This window comes from Cololabis saira, chromosome 10 (assembly GCF_033807715.1).
Source record: "Cololabis saira isolate AMF1-May2022 chromosome 10, fColSai1.1, whole genome shotgun sequence".
Lineage (NCBI taxonomy): Eukaryota > Metazoa > Chordata > Actinopteri > Beloniformes > Belonidae > Cololabis > Cololabis saira.
In genome coordinates this window covers 46,112,807-46,131,794 of record NC_084596.1, presented here as the reverse complement: position 1 = coordinate 46,131,794, position 18,988 = coordinate 46,112,807, and the positions used below count along the sequence as shown (strand labels likewise).

Sequence of the window (18,988 nt, the reverse complement as noted above, 5' to 3'; positions counted from 1 at the left end):
ATCAAATACGTCACAGCAGCTTCACTCCAACCTCCTACTTCTGCTCCTGGTGCTGAATTGTAGTGGAAAAGAAACCAGGCCGAGCTGAGATGAGCAGAGCCGAGTAGGTGCTGGTGGAAAAGCACCATTACCTTCTCCTGGGACTGCGCTCTTCTGGGTGCAGATGTCTGCTGTTGGTCCAGGTATCTGCTGGAGCCCTTTCCCCGGTGTGGGGGCCACGGCCCCCGGTGGCTCCTTCCAGGCTCTCCAGCTCTTCCTTGAGCCCTTTCTGAGTTCTCCAGTTCCTCGTGTTCCTTTCGTTGGAGATGGCTACATCCATCACAGTGGCTGTCCTATGCTGCCTATTCCTGGGAACAGTGTCTGGCTGGTTGGCCGCTACCATTTTGTAGATTTGAATCTGGAATTCCCACAGAATCTTAGCTCTCGTTCTCCACCACCTTGAGAGGGGTTTCCATGGCGACCTGGACGTCCCCATCAGATGTTTCTGCACTTGCCTCTTGGTTGCTGCGGCCCATTTCTTCTCTTCCTGCCAGGAGCTGCAGGTGTTTAAGGTAGCTCCAACCATGTAGCAGAACTAACCCCAGGTCTGGGTGGATTCATCAGCTCCTTCTGTCCCAGATAGGCTGAGTGATGGAGAGACCATGTGACAATAGTAATGACCTAAGCTGTTTGTCAGAGCTAATTGTTCTGCAGTCAGATGGTTCCTTGATGGCTCAGCTGGATCAATATCAGGACTGAAGTAAACCATTGATCCTGATCAAATCACCAACTCTTTTGGGTCTTGGAAGGATCCTCCACAGGCTTTACTGCAGTCCTCCATCGTTAAACCATCTCTTCTTCTACAGCCACATGTTTCACATTTGGACATCAGAGCACCATCAGTCCAGAGCACCATCCGTCCAGAGCACCATCAGTCCAGAGCACCATCAGTCCAGAGCACCATCCGTCCAGAGCACCATCAGTCCAGAGCACCATCAGTCCAGAGCACCGTCAGTCCAGAGCACCATCAGTCCAGAGCACCATCAGTCCAGAGCACCATCAGTCCAGAGCACCATCCGTCCAGAGCACCATCAGTCCAGAGCACCATCAGTCCAGAGCACCATCAGTCCAGAGCACCATCAGTCCAGAGCACCATCCGTCCAGAGCACCATCAGTCCAGAGCACCATCTTTCCAGAGCACCATCTTTCCAGAGCACCATCAGTCCAGAGCACCATCTTTCCAGAGCACCATCTTTCCAGAGCACTCGCTGCCATTTCTTCTGCAGCACAGTTCCTATTTTTTGGTGCATAGTTGAGTCACTAAACCTCTGCTTTGGCCACAGTCTTACTGAAAGCTTCTCCTGGCCAGAATGGTCCAGTGAGTAGATGACTGTACCTGGATCTTCAGCCATGTCTGAGCTGCTGGACTTCTTTCAGTTTCAAAGTAAGCATCATGTACCTTTCATCTCTTGTAAGTTTCTTTGGCTGAGTGTCTACTGCATCCACCACTGTCTTGTTCCTTGTCCTTCTTCAAAAGAGCTTCACCAGCACATCTGACACCCCTGTCTGCTGTGGAATCTTTGCCTGGCAGAGACCTTGGTGATTCCACCTCCAACACCGGTGTTTCTCTCTCAGTTACTGGACCCAAACGCAGGAAACTCAAAACAATAAGTCCTTTATTACACAAAAAGCACTACAAAGCAGGAATCCAAAGCAAAATGCACAAAGAGGTGTACTAGGAGAATAAAAAGTAAAACTAAAAAACCTACCAGGTAGAAAGACAAATGGAAAAATTGGCAAAATTGATCCAAAAACAGGTAAACTGGGAGGAAACAGCCCGGTAGCTACACAGATGTTGAAAAACAGGCCTGTAGAAACACAGTATGGACCAACAGGGAAGAAGGGGAAGACAAGACACAGACTCCAACCATCAGGGACATGAGGCCAAGGAAACAACAAGAAAAAATGACAAGACGAGGACTGACCTTCAAAGTAAGACAGCCAGTGAAGCTAACAGAAAGTGAGGAGGACCAAAGCAAGAACACAAGACTCAAGAACACCAACATTAAACCCAACCCAGATACTCATAGAACCAAGTATGACAGAAGTAAACAACCTTAAAACCCTGTCTGTGCTTCAGTTTGCATATTCATTTATATTTTTGGTTTAATTGGTTAATCGTCCTCTGTTGTTAGACTTTTGCACGGTGCAATCCCCAACGCTGTGTATTCCAATCTTTCTTCCATGAAGACTGTCAACTCTTCTGAGTTATACCACCAGATCACGGCATAATATATGTCCATTTTATGTTTTTGCATCTTCTCTTGCACAAAATGTTGCATCGGTGTTCAAACAAATGGCATATTTGTTCCTGTAAATCAAGGCTAAGGAGTGTTCACTTATTCTTTGGGATGTTCTTGAACACCTATAAATACCCACATCAGACAAACAGTAAAAGACAGTCAATACAAAATAAGGTAGATCACATCATAGTATTTGAAGGCCAGTGAGATTGTAGGAACCAGTATCCAGACGGGAGCAACTTGAACTCCAGGACTGACGCAGGTCTGCCTGACTGCTGGTGAGGATGCTGACTGGCTTTTTGCTCGGGGCTTGCAGTTTCAGCGTTCATTCTTTTACGATATATTATTTGAATCTTTTTTCTCTATCCAGTATGAAAACCTTTAAATGATGTCCTTATACCAACACCAGGACACCAAAGGCCTGGGACAGCACATACTGCACAATTGCCTAGTGAGAACTAGACCTGATCACAACAGTGCTCCTTATGGGATTGAATGGACAGAAACCTTGTCTGAATATGAATTGTGGGAGAGCTGTTTATCTAAGGGATTATTCCGGATGCTTAGGGGCCAGAGGGTCAGTGGGCATTCATCACTAATCATCATCTGCTCATGCTCCCCATCTCTGACTGGCTCTGCGGCTACAGATGATCCAACTGCGCGAGCAGCAGGTCCACATGTGTTTCAGCACGTCTTTGTTGAATATCCTCCTGAATTACTAGGCCGGATTTGCTGGTGTTGACAAAATATACGGGACTACATATCTGGCATTAAGTTCCCTTACCCTGCAGAGTAAAGATTATACCATACTGTGCTTTGGACAAAGGTGAGAGTGAATGTCAACAAGAGTACAGCTAGTGTTTCCCTGGTGTGCCGAGCCTAAACACCCATGGTACAACGTCAGTCATTGGTAATTAGGGCAGTTTAGTGCGTTAATTATATAACTTAAAGGAGCATGAGGCTCCTTTTAAGAAATGAGACTCTCTAGCGCCACCCTTCACCACGACGGCCGTCGGGGGTACTGCAGCCAACAGTGAAGCCGGCACGGGAGAACAGGGAGAACGTGCATGCAGCGTCATGTGACGTCACATCCGCAGGACAGCGCGGGAAATTCAGCCCCAGAATTGCAGCACATTTTGCAGCACACAGCCTGTTCAAGGCAACGGAGAGATACACTAGAAGAATCATTCTTTTTGGTTTGGAACGCTTCATCTGACATTATTACTAGAAAACTTAAAACGTATACACATTTTTTTCATAAATCCTGCCTCAATCCTGCCTCATGCTCCTTTAATTACACTGCTAATTAACGCGTTATGAAAATTTATTTATTTATTTTTATAATTAATTATGAGTGGCAAAATGTGCGAGTATTTTAAATGTGTCCCATTGAGGGAGCCGTAGTTCACTTGGCAGTAACAGGTCACTTCCTCCTGCTGCTGGTCAAACTAACAAAGACCTGACAGACCTGGACCACTCAGGGGAGACTCAGCTAATCTTTGCTGGGCCTTTGAACGGGAAGTTTATGTATAAAAAGAAAGAAGACGGGACTATCAACAAGAACGCAGTGATTTGTACATTTTGTTAAAAATAATGTTCCTATCAGCGGAGCTGCTCCAGTCTGAATTATCATTTAAACACTAAACATGTCCGGACAAGTTCCACTGTAAACGTTACAGCTACTAGTGCTTGAACTGCTGCATTGAGTCAGCTTTAGTTTTAATTTTGAATTGTGAGTGATTTCGGTGCGTCCGAAATGCCAGACTAAACAGTATATACTAAAAAGTATGATTCAATTCGGCACACTTTTGAGTAAATATCAGTAGTATGCATTAATTTGGATGTACTACTCAGAGCCACACGGCACTTCCTGCCGTTGGGAGGAAGTGACGTGTCACAGCAGCAGTAGCAGCTGTTACCATGGTAACAGCAGCAGTAGCAGCTGTTACCATGGTAACAGCAGCAGTAGCAGCACCGCTCCGCTATTTCCCGTTTACAAACAAGATGAAATTATATAATATTATTATATACGAATATTATAATATTAATATTATATAATAATATTATTATACTTAATATTATACTTATGACATATACGTCTCGCTTAGCAACCAAACACCGCTGCATTGCATTGTGGGAAGTTTCTGCTCAGCCAGTGTCCATCAATCCACACTAATACATTTCTCCAGAATGAGTATGGATAGAGCTACTATTGAGTACGTACTAATGTTTCGGACGCACTAAAGAATCTCGCATACTCATTTTGCTACTCATTAGTGTGGAAGTATGGGATTTCGGACGCAGCCTCAGCCTTTATTTATTTAACTGTATTTGCGTGGCATTTTTGAATAATGCACCTGGCCTAATTGGTTTGCTGATGTGCTTGAGCTTTTTCTTTTGAATTTCAATTATGAAACACTTCACCAATAAAAATGTGGATTTCAAATCTTCTCTTCTTAGTGTATTACATTGATTATTCATGCACTGCAATTTTGTAATGTCCTAGAATTCTAATTCTTCATTTGGGGACCTTTAGCAGATATGAGATTAAAATGCGATTAATTAGATTAATTAATTATAAATCCTGTAATTAATTAGATAATTTTTATTCTATTTGTAATATAAATGAATATTTGTGTGCCAACAGGTGCTGAATCTCTTCCTTGCCCTGCTGCTCAGCTCCTTCAGCTCCGATAATCTGTCCGCTCCAGATGAAGACGGCGATCTGAATAACATTCAGATCGCCATCGCACGCATCAACGCTGGCTTCTCCTGGCTGGCGACGAGCGTCGCCGGCCTCTACGGCCCGGGCTTGGCCTGTCAAGAGCAGGCGGCCAAAGAAGCCAGTCAGGCCGTCAAGCCGGTCGGGAACCACATGGAAAGCAACGGCGCAGTTTTTGCAGGATATGGAGAGAAGTACGTGATACCGGAGGAGGACAGCTACATGACCAACCCAAACCTGACCGTCATTGTTCCCATCGCACCCGGGGAGTCAGATGTGGAGTTTCTTGAGGAGGAGGAGATTTCAGAATCATCAGACGATGAAGAAAAAGTAAGTTTGTCATGTAAAGAAAAAGAAACGGTTCTATACAAGACTGAAGCTTAGCTTTGTGATTTCCTCTTCTTAATCCATTAGGATTTAAGACTAAAACCCTCATGAGTTTTCCAGAAAACCTGAGTTTTCTGGAAAACTTAAAGCTGTCCACTAAAACCTTTGATTTCTCACTTTCTGAAGAAACCGGAGACCTGAAATAGAGTGGTTTTAACAACTTAAGCCTCATACGTTCCCTGCAAGCTACTGACCTTGCCTTCAGTGTGCATCATTATTTTTCAAGGGGTTATAACACGTACATAGGTTAGGTATATACTGTATGTAGGTTAAAACACACCCGAGTCACACGAGGTCGTAACGTCAATTAAATTCCAGCTGAAAAATATGCATTTATAGTGTTATGTTTATCACAACATAATGCAGAAACATACATGCAGGCTAGAAAGCTGCCAGCAGCCTAAGGTTTAATATGCCGGAGAGACAAGCTCTGGAGGAGATCAGCTCACGCCTTCATTAGCTCAAACACGCCATCATTGTCATCATACTCTTTATCATACGGTTTCAGCTCATTCCTACCAACCCCCACCAGGCATGTCAAAGTTACTCCGTCTCTTCATTCCCCACATTGGCTCCTGGTTCATTTGAGAACACTCAGATAGAGATTTAGATGTCTGTTCTTCATCTGTGGCCTGACCCCAGGTGCATGTGGCAGAACTCTGGTCATCCAACCAGCTGATTTTAGATGTAACATCTAAATCTGGAGCATGTTACTGCTGCTACACTGATTACTCGTTTTGTATCAAAACTTAAAGCAAATTTTCTTTAGCTTTTAATTTGTAGTCATGGTGGGATCTTCTTCTTGTATGTTTCCTATGTATATTGTGTTTATTCTGGATAGCTATTCATGTAACGTGTAGCCTTGATTAAACCCTGCTGGTGTGGGTGGTGCAGTGTTGGTTAAACCTTGCTGGTGTGGGTGGTGCAGCGTTGTTTAAACCCTGCTGGTGTGGGTGGTGCAGCGTTTGTTAAACCCTGCTGGTGTGGGTGGTGCAGTGTTGGTTAAACCCTGCTGGTGTGGGTGGTGCAGCATCGTGTTAAACCCTGCTGGTGTGGGTGGTGCAGCATCATGTTAAACCCTGCTGGTGTGGGTGGTGCAGCATCGTGTTAAACCCTGCTGGTGTGGGTGGTGCAGCCTTGGTTAAACCCTGCTGGTGTGGGTGGTGCAGCATCGTGTTAAACCCTGCTGGTGTGGGTGGTGCAGCGTTGGTTAAACCCTGCTGGTGTGGGTGGTGCAGCGTTGGTAAACCCTGCTGGTGTGGGTGGTGCAGCCTCGTGTTAAATCCTGCTGGTGTGGGTGGTGCAGCATCGTGTTAAACCCTGCTGGTGTGGGTGGTGCAGCATCGTGTTAAACCCTGCTGGTGTGGGTGGTGCAGCCTTGGTTAAACCCTGCTGGTGTGGGTGGTGCAGCTTTGGTTAAACCCTGCTGGTGTGGGTGGTGCAGCCTTGGTTAAACCCTGCTGGTGTGGGTGGTGCAGCTGGTTAAACCCTGCTGGTGTGGGTGGTGCAGCATCGTGTTAAACCCTGCTGGTGTGGGTGGTGTAGCGTTGGTTAAACCCTGCTGGTGTGGGTGGTGCAGCGTTGGTTAAACCCTGCTGGTGTGGGTGGTGCAGCTTTGGTTAAACCCTGCTGGTGTGGGTGGTGCAGCCTTGGTTAAACCCTGCTGGTGTGGGTGGTGCAGCATCGTGTTAAACCCTGCTGGTGTGGGTGGTGCAGCGTTGGTTAAACCCTGCAGGTGTGGGTGGTGCAGCTTTGGTTAAACCCTGCTGGTGTGGGTGGTGCAGCCTTGGTTAAACCCTGCAGGTGTGGGTGGTGCAGCCTTGGTTAAACCCTGCTGGTGTGGGTGGTGCAGCATCGTGTTAAACCCTGCTGGTGTGGGTGGTGCAGCCTCGTGTTAAACCCTGCTGGTGTGGGTGGTGCAGCTTTTGTTAAACCCTGCTGGTGTGGGTGGTGCAGCATCATGTTAAACCCTGCTGGTGTGGGTGGTGCAGCCTTGGTTAAACCCTGCTGGTGTGGGTGGTGCAGCGTTGGTTAAACCCTGCTGGTGTGGGTGGTGCAGTGTTGGTTAAACCCTGCTGGTGTGGGTGGTGCAGCTTTTGTTAAACCCTGCTGGTGTGGGTGGTGCAGCTTTTGTTAAACCCTGCTGGTGTGGGTGGTGCAGCGTTGGTTAAACCCTGCTGGTGTGGGTGGTGCAGTGTTGGTTAAACCCTGCTGGTGTGGGTGGTGCAGCGTTTGTTAAACCCTGCTGGTGTGGGTGGTGCAGCCTCGTGTTAAACCCTGCTGGTGTGGGTGGTGCAGCCTCGTGTTAAACCCTGCTGGTGTGGGTGGTTGGTTGGAGCTGGGAGGTGGAGGTGGGAGGTGGAGCTGGTTGGAGGTGGGAGGTGGAGCTGGGAGGAGCCGGTGGAGCTTGGAGGTGGAGCTGGGAGGTGGAGGTGGGAGGTGGAGCTGGGAGGAGCCGGTGGAGCTTGGAGGTGGAGCTGGGAGGTGGAGGTGGGAGGTGGAGCTGGGAGGTGGAGCTTGGAGGTGGAGCTTGGAGGTGGAGCTTGGAGGTGGAGCTTGGAGGTGGAGGTGGGAGGTGGAGCTTGGAGGTGGAGCTTGGAGGTGGAGCTTGGAGGTGGAGGTGGGAGGCGGAGCTTGGAGGTGGAGCTGGGAGGTGGAGCTGGGAAGTGGAGCTGGGAGGTGGAGCTGGGTGGAGGTGGGAGGTGGAGCTGGGAGGAGCCGGTGGAGCTGGGAGGTGGAGCTGGGAGGAGCCGGTGGAGCTTGGAGGTGGAGCTGGGAGGTGGAGGTGGGAGGTGGAGCTTGGAGGTGGAGCTTGGAGGTGGAGCTTGGACGTGGAGGTGGGAGGCGGAGCTTGGAGGTGGAGCTGGGAGGTGGAGCTGGGAGGTGGAGCTGGGAGGTGGAGCTGGGACGTGGAGCTGGGTGGAGCTGGGAGGTGGAGCTGGGAGGAGCTGGGAGGTGGAGCTGGGACGTGGAGCTGGGTGGAGCTGGGAGGTGGAGCTGGGTGGAGCTGCTTGTTACAGCAGCACAGTGTAACAGTAATAACTCAGTTCTGTTTGGTTTTCAGCGTCTTGTTGTCACATAGTTTTATTTTATAGTTTCAGTTTCAGTCCCTGAAGTGGAGAGCGTTGGGTGTTGGTTTCATTCTGACATCACATGGTCTCGTCTCTGTTTCCACCTCCAGTCTGCAGTTTTGGCCTTTAAGTGTCTGCTACAAGTTTTTTCCAACGTTTTTACCTCCATCACATCTTTTACCGCTGCATTAAGACAGTGAGCAAAAACAACACTGGAGCCAGAGCACACGGTCGGAGCCCTGACAGTTGCTAAGGGGGGGGTGCAGTCCTGACACTTCTGATCTAAATACCTGGGATCCTCCCATGGATCAGCTCTGGATTCAGATCCTGAACCTGGCACTCAGTGTCACGCTGTCTGCTCTGTTTGAACCCACTGAATATTAACATTTATCCTGCGGGATGAAGTCAATTCAATTCAATTTTATTTTATTTGTATAGCGTCTAATACAACAAAAGTTGTCTCCAGACGCTTTCCAGAGACCCAGAACATGAACATAAAACAGGTGGAAGCAGCAACGGGATGACCGGGGGTGGGGACAGCAGGCAGGTGGAAGCAGCAACGGGATGACCGGGGGTGGGGACCACAGGCAGGTGGAAGCAGCAGCGGGATGACCAGGGGTGAGGACCGCAGGCAGGTGGAAGCAGCAGCGGGATGACCAGGGGTGAGGACCGCAGGCCAACATGCAGCTCCCGAAGCTCCGGCCCAATCAGCAAGTCCCAGGTTAGGTTCAGGGTCGGGTAAAGGTTGAGAAGGGGCAGGGCCAGGGAGAGGAGTCTTGACGGACAAACGTCTCCCCCGCCTGACCGGGCCGTTACTCTGCCCCTCTCACTCCCACACTGCAGGATCCGGTGTTGTGCATTCAGAGATGCTCTTTGCCACCGACAGAGGATGCTGGACTTTGTACAAAAGAGAAAAAAGAGGAGAAAAAGGGGGCCGGCACAAGAAACTACAGGAACAATGGACAAAAACGATAGCTATGAGATACTTATAATAAATAAAAATGGAAATGGAGAAGAGAGGAAGGGAAGAGGAGAGGAGAAGAAAGGTGAGAGGCACCTCCCAGTGGATCATGTCGGTCCCCCCTCAAGTCAAGCGTTTAGGTGCCTTCCTGACTGCAGCTAAACTCAAATGATGAGGTATATATCCCACATGGAAGCCCTTCAGAGCAGATCTGTGTGGTGTGTTTGTGTGGAGGTGGAGGTTGTGGAGGTGGAGGTGGAGGTTGCGTCCCTCTGTCCCGTCTGGCAGGCAGACAGCAGCAGGCCAGATGTGCAGCTCGGTCCTGCAGAGCAGATTAAAGCGCCGCGGCTGAGCTGAGCAGCCTGCTGTCTGCCACTTTCCCTTCCTGCATCTATCCTCCATCAATCCTCCACCCGTTTAATATCAGGGACTGGTTTCCCCCTTGTGGAGCTCCAAATACACACAAAATGATTAGAAGTTAATCATGAAATAATTGACTTACCTCCCTTTACGTGACACACGCCCCACTGCCGCTGAGCCCGCCGTTAGCCGGACGCAGTGTCCACTCGCCAAAATGACGGTGCGTGTTATTTCTGCCCAGTCGTCAAATAGTCAGATTGGTAATGTTGTTAATCTTGTTTGCAGATCCTGTAGATGTTTATGTTGGATTAGACTTCCTACCATGGCTGGATTAAAGCGCTACCTCTGTCTTACAAATTGTGGGAAATATGTTGCTTGTACTAAACATGAAAATCTCATCAAAATTGTGTTCAGGCTTAGAGGAGATTGAAAGATAAAGGAAGCAGGTGAGCTCACCTTAACGGGATGAATCCTTGCTCATACCGACAGGAAACGCCTTCACTGCTTTGTTTTATCCTGAAACGGAGAAGCATTGTTCACATGTCAGCACTGGAAAACATCTGCTTAATACAGCAGGAGGAGCGCTTGTTTCACTGAGACCCATGTTGTTGCTGCTCATGAACATCTCAGTATAAACATGGACCCGGTCCAGGACCAGGACCTGATCCAGGTCCAGGACCTGATCCAGGACCAGGACCTGCTCCAGGTCCAGGACCGGGTCCTGGTCCAGGACCGGGGGCCTCATGTACAGAGAGTGCGTGGATTTCAACGTGAATCCGTGTGTGGAATTCTTGTGTACACAAAAAAAATGCAGATGTTAAAAAATGTGCGTACTCCCAAATCCACGCACGTTTCTTTGTTTGTGATGAGCACACGTTGAAATCCAGCACAACACTCCGCCCTGTCTCCTCCCTCAAATACATATATTTGAATATGATAATGAAGATAATATCCATTAAAAACCGCTCTTAACAAGGAACTTGCAAAAACAAGTAAAACAAATTAAAAAAACGTCTGCTGTGAGCTGGAGAAAGTCCTGTCAGAAGTTGAGACCTGGAATAAATAATGTATTTGGGGGCATTTCTTCCGATCTCAGCTGCATTGCATTATGGGGATAATGTTGTTCTTTGCTTTGTGTTGCGTTCCGTGAAGAGTTGTGTTTTATTATGATCGTACGGGTTTGTGAATGTTTATGGGCAGCGTTAGTGCATCTTTACACTCTGCTTTTCCTGTTTGTATTTTAAGAACCGACACCAGAACTTAAGTTGGTGGATGAAAAACGGCTCCTCGTTCCGCTTTATTGTCATGCATATTATATACTAACGGATTAAGACCAATGTACACGTTTATTGAGTCTTACACATTATGGATGTCCACGATCAACTCTCTCATAAGTAACAATGTTAACAATATACATTTATATTTAAAACATGAAGCATTACGACCTGATTCCTCTGCTGCAGAAATAAATTTGTGCCGACGGGATTATCGAGGTGCAAACGTGAGAAATAAAGAGCAAAGTTGCTGTAACTCGGGGTGTTGCATCCGCAGGAGGAGAGACCGGTCTGGGTCCTGGTCCTGGTCCTGGTCCAGATCCTGGTCCTGGTCCAGGACCTGGACCTGGTCCTGGTCCTGGTCCAGGTCCAGGTCCAGGTCCAGGTCCAGGTCCAGGACCAGGTCTAGCTATGATCCGGTTCATGGCTCTGAGATTTCCATGGGGGGTTGCTGATTAACGGTGAGCTTTGACCTCCTAGGAGAAGATCAGCCTGTCGGAGGGCAGCACCGTGGACCTGAGGAAGCCCGGAGAAGAGGAGGATAACTTCTCAGAGTTCGCTGAAGACAGCATGGAGCCAGAAGACTGCTTCCCTGGACGTGAGTACAGTCACTACGTTTCCATGCATCAATAACCCTTTTCTAACCGGAATATTAGCAATAACCCGGTTTACGCACGGACATGTAAACACCAATAACCCCTTTGAATAACCGGAATTTGCTCATATTCTGGTTTTTAAAAACCCCAATATGAGCCCTGGGTTACTCCTTTTAAAACCCGAATATTGGGTCATGTAAACACCAAACAGAATATCCCCATCAAACGGAACAGGAATTTGTTTTCTGCTCATGCTCTGTTCACAAGGAATCCTGGTCTTTTGAGTCCAGGAAGTTCTTATAAACACGGAGAAACACAAGACCAGGAGGAGACTAACAGCATTTGTAGGATTTTGAAGCGGAAATTGCGTCATGGCGTTCTCCGTGCATCGCTGGTTTGATCCAGATATCCCAAATCATTACAATTACCATGTACAAGACAGTCTCAGAAAATTAGAATATTGTGATTTTCTGTAATGCAATTACAAAAACAAAAATGTCATACATTCTGGATTCATTACAAATCAACTGAAATATTGCAAGCCTTTTATTATTTTAATATTGCTGATCATGGCTTACAGTTTAAGAAAAGTCAAATATCCTATCTCAAAAAATTTAAATATTCTGGGAATCTTATAAAAGGCTTGCAATATTTCAGTTGATTTGTAATGAATCCAGAATGTATCACATTTTTGTTTTTTTAATTGCATTATAGAAAATAAAGAACTTTATCACAATATTCAAATTTTCTGAGACAGTCCTGTAAACAGGGATAACCCTGTTTGCTCAAGCATGGAAACAGATTATTCCCAATGTTTCAGTAACCGGAATATTGACCTTAACCCCAATTTAGACTGCATGGAAACATACAAACAGAAGATGAACCTTTGAAGGGTTTGATTGATGTGAAAAGTGAAATAAAATATCAAACTAAGTTTTGCTCCTGCTCTACTTTTAAATAAGCACTCTTGTGTGTGTGTTCTGCAGCGCGTGTGCGTGTTTTGCAGCGCGCGTCTGTGCAGCTCCGTGTCTGTAGACGGCGCCTTTTGGGTCGGTGCGCCGTATGTGTGTTTTAAAACCAAAAATGACACACAAAACTGAGGGTGCGCCTTTTCACACGGTGCGCCGTATGGTCGTGAAAATACGGTAGTCAGTGCTTCATCAGCGCTGAGCTTTAACCCCCCAGACCGTTGCTGGGTACTGCATGCTGTTTCCGTGACGACTGTTGTATTCCTCCATTACGACTGTGTTTTATTCCTCCGTGTCTACTGTGTTCTATTCCTCCGTGACTACTGTGTTTTATTCCTCCGTGACGACTGTGTTTTGTTCCTCCGTGGGGCCAGTGTGCCTGCGGCACTGCCCGTGCTGCGAGGTGGACACCAGCCGGGGGCTGGGCCAGGCCTGGTGGAGGCTGAGGAAGACCTGCTTCCAGATCGTGGAGCATAGCTGGTTCGAGTCCTTCATCATCTTCATGATCCTGCTGAGCAGCGGCGCGCTGGTAAGGCTGACAAACGTTAGCGTAGGTGAAGGTCACGGCAGACGTCCGTCCGGCCGGCCTGCTGGTTGGCTGGTCGGCTGGTCGGCTGGTCGCTGCCGCCTGGGGCTCCAGGGGCGTCCACTGGGTACGGCAGCCGCCACACCTCAGCTTCAGGGGGAAAGGGAAATGTTAGTTTTTTTATATCCTTGTGCTGTCTTCAGGTCAAGGAAGGAGGAAGAGAAGAAGGGAGGAAAGAAGGAAGGAAGGAAGAAGGAGAGAGCAGGAGGAAAGAAGGAACAGGAGAATTAGGTCATTTTGACCCAAAGACTGTCAGGGAGTGGTTGTTGAGGACCCAGACGCAGGAGAGCGGAAGACAGGAGTTCACCAAAAAACAGGGTTTATTTAACAAAAAAGCAAGAACCAAAAACGCTGCAGAGCAGGATTAACCAAAACACTAGAGCAAAAACCGAAAACCTGAACAGGACACATGGAGGAAGGAAACAGTACGGACCGACAGGGAGTAGGGAAAGACCAGACTAGATATACACAGGGGATAACGAGACACAGGTGCAGACAATCAGGGCAGATGGAAACAGGCGGGGCAGAACAGAAAACACAAACTGGGGGAAATGTCAAACTCTGACATAACCCCCCCCCCCCTCAAGGGACAGATCCCAGATGTCCCCATGGACATATCCCCCAGGGTGGGTGGAGGGGGCCCGCAGGAGGGCCCAGGCCAACACACGGCCAAAGCTCCGGGGGCCGTCCTGGGGGCCAGGCAGACCGGCGAGACAGTTCTAGGGGGTCGCCCTCGAGGCCTTGGCGTGGGGCTTGGCCTGGGCTGTGGCGTGGGGCTTGGACTCGGCGGGGAACTTGGACTCGGCGGGGAACTTGGACTCGGCGGGGAACTTGGACTCGGCGGGGAACTTGGACTCGGCGGGGAACTTGGACTCGGCGGGGAACTTGGACTCGGCGGGGAACTTGGCTTGGGAGCAGGAAGGATACGTGGAGCCGGCTGCGGGGGAACCCGGGTCCGTGGTGCTGGCTGCGGGGGGTCCGGGACCATCACCAGAGCAGGGGCTGATGCGTCCGGGACCATCACCGGAGCAGGGGCTGATGCGTCCGGGACCACCACTGACGATGCGCCCAAGACCACCGCCGGAACAGCGGCTAGCTGGGGCTGGCGCCGACGCCGTCGTCGCTCTAGAGCCTGAATGCTCCTGGGCCCACCCCGAGCCAGGCGTGTTCCCCGGAAGGGAGATTCCTCCTCCTCCTCCGGGTGCCGCCAACCAGGAATAGTGAGTTCTGCCTCCCTGTAGACATATTGCCAGAAGGCAAAACTTTCTCCCGCTGGGTCCATGCTGGTCGGTCCGTTCTGTCAGGCTGGTGTAGTTGAGGACCCAGACGCAGGAGATCGGAAGGCAGGAGTTCACCAAAAAACAGGGTTTATTTAACAAAAAAGCAAGAACCAAAAACGCTGCAGAGCAGGATTAACCAAAACACGAGAGCAAAAACCGAAAACCTGAACAGGACACATGGAGGAAGGAAGCAGTACGGACCGACAGGGAGCAGGGAAAGACCAGACCAGATATACACAGGGGGTAACGAGACACAGGTGCAGACAATCAGGGCAGATGGAAACAGGCGGGGCAGAACAGAAAACACAAACTGGGGGAAATGTCAAACCCTGACAAACACAGTACAAGGGTTAAATACATGTATGGAATTACTCTGTGTCTATTTGTATTGATTTATTCTATTACTTCATACATATAAAATAACTACAAATGCATATCAGAACAACATGATGGATTTCACTAGGTATTATCTTTCCCAACACTTGTACCCCCCTCATATCATGAAATGTCCCAGCGTCCCTGACGACAGTGGTCACTATCAATCTGGTTTTTAGCTCTGCAGTGTTACTAACTTACAAAAATGAAAATGAAGCAGACAACCACGCAATTTGAAAAAAAAAAAAAGAAGGCAAGTGATGGGTCCAATGTTGCCCCAGTCAGGCTTTTAACGAGGATGTTACTGATGGATTAATTGTGCAAGTTCATCTTAAGTTGAGATATCAAATCACCCTACCCTCATAGAAATCTGTTTAAGGGAAATATTTGACTTGTTTTACTCTCTCTTTCTGTGTATAGCATGTGTTTTAGTCCCTGGCAGCTGCAGTGATTTAGTGGTGGTTTGTTTCTCCAGGCGTTTGAAGACATCTACATCGAGAGGAGGAAGGTGGTGAAGGTGGTGCTGGAGTACGCTGACAAAGTCTTCTCCTACATCTTCGTGCTGGAGATGTTCCTCAAGTGGACCGCGTACGGCTTCAAAAAGTACTTCACCAACTACTGGTGCTGGCTGGACTTCCTGATCGTGGATGTGAGTGAACACGTGTTCCTTCCCTCCCGTGAAAAGATGCTGTGAATCCTAAATAAGTGGTGAAGGTTTCAGGCTGAGGTGTAATCCCTGTAAGCAGAGCCTAGCTAACATTTACAGCTGGGTGAGTTCCCTCTGCGTGACTGTGGACTGTATAAAAACCAGATGAGAAACCTACTGGGACCTCGTACGGGGTTTCCTGGGTCTGTCTGAAGCCGGGTTTGTTAGTACAGTTAACAGCACAAAATAAGAGTGACTATGTTCTCTTTCCTTTTTTAGTACCAGGCTGTAAATGTGTTTATTTCTGACTTAAAGTGGGGAGCCTCAGGGTGGAAGGTGAGGAAGGCTGTGGCCCAAACGCGTGGGCTCTAACCCACTTTTTTAATCTTCCACATGAAATAGCCATTTCAAATAAAGGCTTTTTATACAGGACTGTCTCAGAAAATTAGAATATTGTGATAAAGTTCTTTATTTTCTGTAATGCAATTAAAAAAACAAAAATGTCATACATTCTGGATTCATTACAAATCAACTGGAATATTGCAAGCCTTTTATTATTTGAATATTGCTGATTATGGCTTACATTTTAAGATTAAGATTTGAGATAGGATATTTGAGTTTTCTTAAGCTCAGAAAAGCTTTATTGCCAAGTCAGACATAAATCAGATAAGAGAACTTGACTCCGGTTCACACCGATGGCACCATTAATACGGACGCCATTTTTAGAGGAAGGATGACACTGGGATGGAGGGAGGGGGGGAAAAAAAGGCATATTCACACTGTGTATTAATACCTAGTGTCAAGGTACAAAAAAAACACCTCAGCACAGAAAAGCAACATACACACAACAAAACAACATCATAGCTTGTGGGTATGGGGGGTGGGCAGTCGGGGGGGGGGATCCCGGCACAGTACATCCAAGTGAGGGCCGCGGCAGCGTGGCGCTCGAACCCGACGTCCGTGTCAGGGGGGATGATAAGAGGGGAGCCAGCCAGGGAAGGCGTTGAAGATGGGGGTGGAGGGGGTGTGTGGTTATCAGTGAGTGTGTGTGTGTGTGTGTGTGTGTGTGTGTGTGTGTGTGTGTGTGTGCGGTGGTGTGTGCAATGAGTCCGTCCGTGAACCCCCGCCCAGAGCTGCTCTCAGCCAATGTCCTTGGTGTTATCAGGCGGCTCGGTACAGTTCTGCAACAGGTGTTCGTGGGAGAGGGGAGGGTTAGTGGGGGCATCTTGTTTACATTCCACCAGGAAGATTGTGACCAAGAGCGATCGGCCTAAGACCGCTCTGTCAAGGGCAGATTATAGAATCAGCAAAAAGAGCAGACTCAGTAATTTTCCGTTTACCTTCAGTCTCTGGTTCATCAGCGGCGACTCCAATCAGACGAATTGTTATCAATTCCCGCCAAGCTGAGCTCCTAACTTCTCAAGGTTGTTATCAATCTTGTTAATGAGCTCAAAGACCCCCGCCAGCCTGCGGTTCTGTTCGAGAATCGCATCCAGCCTGCGGCCCTGCTCCCCGTAAAACGTAAAAGTCAGAGCGTTGATCGCTTTGCTTGATCCTTCTGCCACGTCCGGCAGCTTTGAAAGAGCCGAGACGGCTGCCGACGACTTACGCGTTTGTCGATACATCAGGAAACCCCCACCTCCAATCATGAGGATAATCAGGAGAAATCCTGCTATCATAAATCCAAATATGAAGGCGTCTTCGACGTCCTCGACGGACAGAATCGCCATACACAAAGGCTTCCAATATTTGTAGGAATCCATTGTATATCCAGCAAAAAAATGTCCCATCCGGGCAAGAGGGCTCCCTTACCCCCTGACTTCTTGTTGCAAAAATTTGGTCAATTGTGCTGAGAGACCAGTTAATCAATTCCATATTGTAAATTTCGGAGGAGTGAAAAGAAGAGAACTCTGAAGACGAGACAAGCAAAAGCAGTGCAGGGAAGGCTGATAAGGGAGAGGAGCAGAAAAAGCGTCCGCCTTCGCTGAGAGCCGGAAGAAGAAAGCTGTAAGCCATGATCAGCAATATTAAAATAATAAAAGACTTGCAATATTTCAGTTGATTTGTAATGAATCCAGAATGTATGACATTTTTGTTTTTGTAATTGCATTACAGAAAATCACAATATTCTAATTTTCTGAGACAGTCCTGTATATGAAGAAGAGTGCCTTGGATTTTTCTTCTTTTTTGACATTATTCCCAATGCTTTAGTAACCGGAATATTGACCTTAACCCAAATTTTGACTGCATGTAAACGTAGTCACTAACTCTCAGGAAGAGTAGTTGATGTAAACTACATCAGCTAATGGGGATCCAAATAAAATAAAATGAAATCTCAGGAACTTGAAGCAGTTAATAAGACCCTGAATCACACACTGGGACAGGTTTTACCTTGTCGACATGCCAAGATGTAGCCACATGAAACAGCAGTGACCAGGGGCCTCATTTATAAAAGAGTGTGTAGGATTCACACTAAAAGTGCACGTGCGCCCAAAAGCCGAAAATGGCGTGCGCAAAAAAAAATCTGGATTTATAAAACCGTGTGCATGCACACCTGCACGCAATGTTCTCTTTATAAATCACAGTCCAGCTGGAAGGTTGCACAGCTGAATTCGCCTCATATCCTCTACACGCCCACTTCATACCATAAATGGGCAATGCAAACTACTTGATGACTGTATTTGCATATGAATGAGCCTGCTGAGCATGCGCAGCGCCACCTGCAGTCTGTTTCTGCTGCGTCAGGATGAATGAGACGTGTCGAGCCACCGTGCCACTAAATTTCACTGAGACTGAGATGGAGATGTTGTGGATGAGGTGGAGGACAGGAAAACCACATTATTTGGTGGTCACAGTAAAAGCATAAATAGTATATAAATAGTATAAAATAAAGGGAGTGAGTGGCAGCACGCCGTTGCTGCACTAAACGCCGTGAGTGCCACGGACAGATGGTGCAGAAAGAAGTGATGTGATGTGAAGGTGGAGGCCAAGAGGTACGGAGCCCCTAAAGGGACACGGATTTCTTTTATTAACAGTATGACATGAATCTGGCTTCATTTCACCACCTCACCGCCTGCGTCGCCAGTTCCCCATATCTTCAAAATGTTCCTGCGGGAGGGTCAGGGTTGTCGTAAAGATAAGCACATTTTTCAGTTCGTTTTTTCTTTTTAAATCCCAACCTTTACGTAGAAGGTGGCTTGCACATCTTTCAAGCCCTGTTTTGTGCACACGTAAGCTTTATAAATGAGGCCCCTGGTTGTATGTGAAGCCTTTAGGGGGGGTGGTTGTGGCTCTGCAGCGCGTAGACGTCCCGTGGCCGAGCTGTGCATCCTTAGACCCCTGGCCTGACTTGACTCCCTCTGATCTCGCCTGCTGTTACACAGATTTCTACAGACCGCGCTATTGTTAGGGTAAGTGGTAGTTAGTCGGTCCCAGGTGAGTATGGGCCCCGGACCTGGACACTCGCACCTGTTCCACTAA

At 48.0% G+C, this 18,988-nt stretch overlaps 1 protein-coding gene across 1 annotated transcript in view; it reads left to right on the top strand.

Annotated features, from left to right (window-relative positions):
* The window catches only part of scn12aa (sodium channel, voltage gated, type XII, alpha a), a 119,498-nt gene that overhangs the window by 80,707 nt on the left and 19,803 nt on the right, over nt 1-18,988 (top strand). The window contains exons 17-21 of the mRNA XM_061733053.1: nt 4,930-5,334; nt 11,538-11,655; nt 12,996-13,150; nt 15,338-15,511; nt 18,892-18,918. Of these exons, the coding sequence (XP_061589037.1) occupies nt 4,930-5,334; nt 11,538-11,655; nt 12,996-13,150; nt 15,338-15,511; nt 18,892-18,918 (879 nt within the window). The remainder of the gene's footprint in view (nt 1-4,929; nt 5,335-11,537; nt 11,656-12,995; nt 13,151-15,337; nt 15,512-18,891; nt 18,919-18,988) is intronic.